Genomic DNA, 2,219 nt, shown 5'->3' on the forward strand with positions numbered 1-2,219 from the left:
GGAGAGTTAGCTGGAGGCTGTTTGGAGTCTGGAGAGTTAGCTGGAGGCTGTTTGGAGTCTGGAAAGTTAGCTGGAGGCTGTTTGGAGTCTGGAGAGTCAGCTGGAGGCCGTTTGGAGTCTGGAGAGTTAGCTGGAGGCTGTTTGGAGTCTGGAGAGTTAGCTAGAGGCTGTTTGGAGTCTGGAGAGTTAGCTGGAGACTGTTTGAAGTCTGGAGAGTTAGCTGGAGGCTGTTTGAAGTCTGGAGAGTTAGCTGGAGGCTGTTTGGAGTCTGGAGAGTTAGCTGGAGGCTGTTTGGAGTCTGGAAAGTTAGCTGGAGGCTGTTTGGAGTCTGGAGAGTCAGCTGGAGGCCGTTTGGAGTCTGGAGAGTTAGCTGGAGGCTGTTTGGAGTCTGGAGAGTTAGCTAGAGGCTGTTTGGAGTCTGGAGAGTTAGCTGGAGGCTGTTTGGAGTCTGGAGAGTCAGCTGGAGGCCGTTTGGAGTCTGGAGAGTTAGCTGGAGGCTGTTTGGAGTCTGGAGAGTTAGCTGGAGGCTGTTTGGAGTCTGGAAAGTTAGCTGGAGGCTGTTTGGAGTCTGGAGAGTCAGCTGGAGGCCGTTTGGAGTCTGGAGAGTTAGCTAGAGGCTGTTTGGAGTCTGGAGAGTTAGCTGGAGGCTGTTTGGAGTCTGGAGAGTTAGCTGGAGGCTGTTTGGAGTCTGGAGAGTTAGCTGGAGGCTGTTTGGAGTCTGGAGAGTTAGCTGGAGGTTGTTTGGAGTCTCATCTTTTGTCATTGTTTTATTTAACCCTTATTTTAAGTTGACTGAGAACACATTCTCATTTACAGCAACGACCTGGGGAATAGTTACGGGGGGGGGAGAATAACCAATTGGAAGTCAATGGAGGGACTGGGTAGGCTGTGTTATTCGTTTACCAGCCATTTTGGAGGGAGTTTTCATAGGGGATTTACGTTGATATCCTCAGACAGTAAAGCTTTGTAGAAATGGTAAGTGCAACAGCTGTCCTTGGCACACACTCTTTCAACTGTTTCCTATAAAATCATCTTGTCTGTATGTCTGTGTGTCCTTCACAATCAGTTTGTCTGTAACAGAAGTTAGTCGGTATGTCCGTGTCTCGGTGTTCTTCACAATCAGTTTGTCTGTAACAGAAGTTAGTCTGTATGTCCGTGTCTGTGTGTCCTTCACAATCAGTTTGTCTGTAACAGAAGTTAGTCGGTATGTCCGTGTCTCGGTGTTCTTCACAATCAGTTTGTCTGTAACAGAAGTTAGTCGGTATGTCCGTGTCTCGGTGTCCTTCACAATCAGTTTGTCTGTAACAGAAGGTAGTCGGTATGTCCGTGTCTCGGTGTCCTTCACAATCAGTTTGTCTGTAACAGAAGTTAGTTGGTATGTCCGTGTCTCGGTGTCCTTCACAATCAGTTTGTCTGTAACAGAAGTTAGTCGGTATGTCCGTGTCTCGGTGTCCTTCACAATCAGTTTGTCTGTAACAGAAGTTAATTCGGCATGTCCGTGTCTCGTGTGTCCTTCACAATCAGTTTGTCTGTAACAGAAGTTAGTCGGTATGTCCGTGTCTCGGTGTCCTTCACAATCAGTTTGTCTGTAACAGAAGTTAGTCGGTATGTCCGTGTCTCGTGTGTCCTTCACAATCAGTTTGTCTGTAACAGAAGTTAGTCGGTATGTCCGTGTCTGTGTGTCCTTCACAATCAGTTTGTCTGTAACAGAAGTTAGTCGGTATGTCCGTGTCTCGGTGTCCTTCACAACAGTTCCCAGTCAGACAGTTGTATTTATTATTCAGTGTAATTCACAGAAAGGCCAAGGTCCTCTAATCCACACTCTCCAACAAGTCAAGGGCTTACACTCAGTCATTATTCGGAAGTAAAGCCCCTCTTGTCTTTGACATTTCGCTGTGCCTGTCTGCTTAGCGAATGTCAAGTCCTCAAATATCAACTTAATCCAAAAGGGTTTCGGGTCATGAAAAATTCAACATCTGTGGCCAGACGTGCTGGGAAAGACAATTTGTCAAAGGAGTGTAACTTCGAGAGAAAAACCAAAAACTTCAGAGTGCAACAGAGGATGACAGACAGAGTTACCACACGTCCTAATTCCTAATGGGCCGTTAGGTCTGAGCTGCATTTGTGTTTTGTTTTCTCTGTTCCTTAAACTATTCACAACCACAAAGTTACTATCCCTAAACGCAGTACATACATTGCAGTTTCAAATAGAGTGTGAC

At 46.4% G+C, this 2,219-nt stretch overlaps 1 protein-coding gene across 1 annotated transcript; it reads right to left on the reverse strand.

Moving 5' to 3' along the window:
* Positions 1–11: 11 nt before the first annotated feature.
* On the reverse strand, positions 12–718 carry LOC135531046 (uncharacterized; the record flags this gene model as incomplete). The annotated part of the gene is made up of 1 exon (XM_064959183.1): positions 12–718. A coding segment is annotated over one exon (707 nt), but the record flags the coding sequence as incomplete, so codon positions are not given.
* Positions 719–2,219: the final 1,501 nt, after the last annotated feature.

Source organism: Oncorhynchus masou, unplaced genomic scaffold, assembly GCF_036934945.1.
Source record: "Oncorhynchus masou masou isolate Uvic2021 unplaced genomic scaffold, UVic_Omas_1.1 unplaced_scaffold_15019, whole genome shotgun sequence".
In the NCBI taxonomy this organism is placed as follows: domain Eukaryota; kingdom Metazoa; phylum Chordata; class Actinopteri; order Salmoniformes; family Salmonidae; genus Oncorhynchus; species Oncorhynchus masou.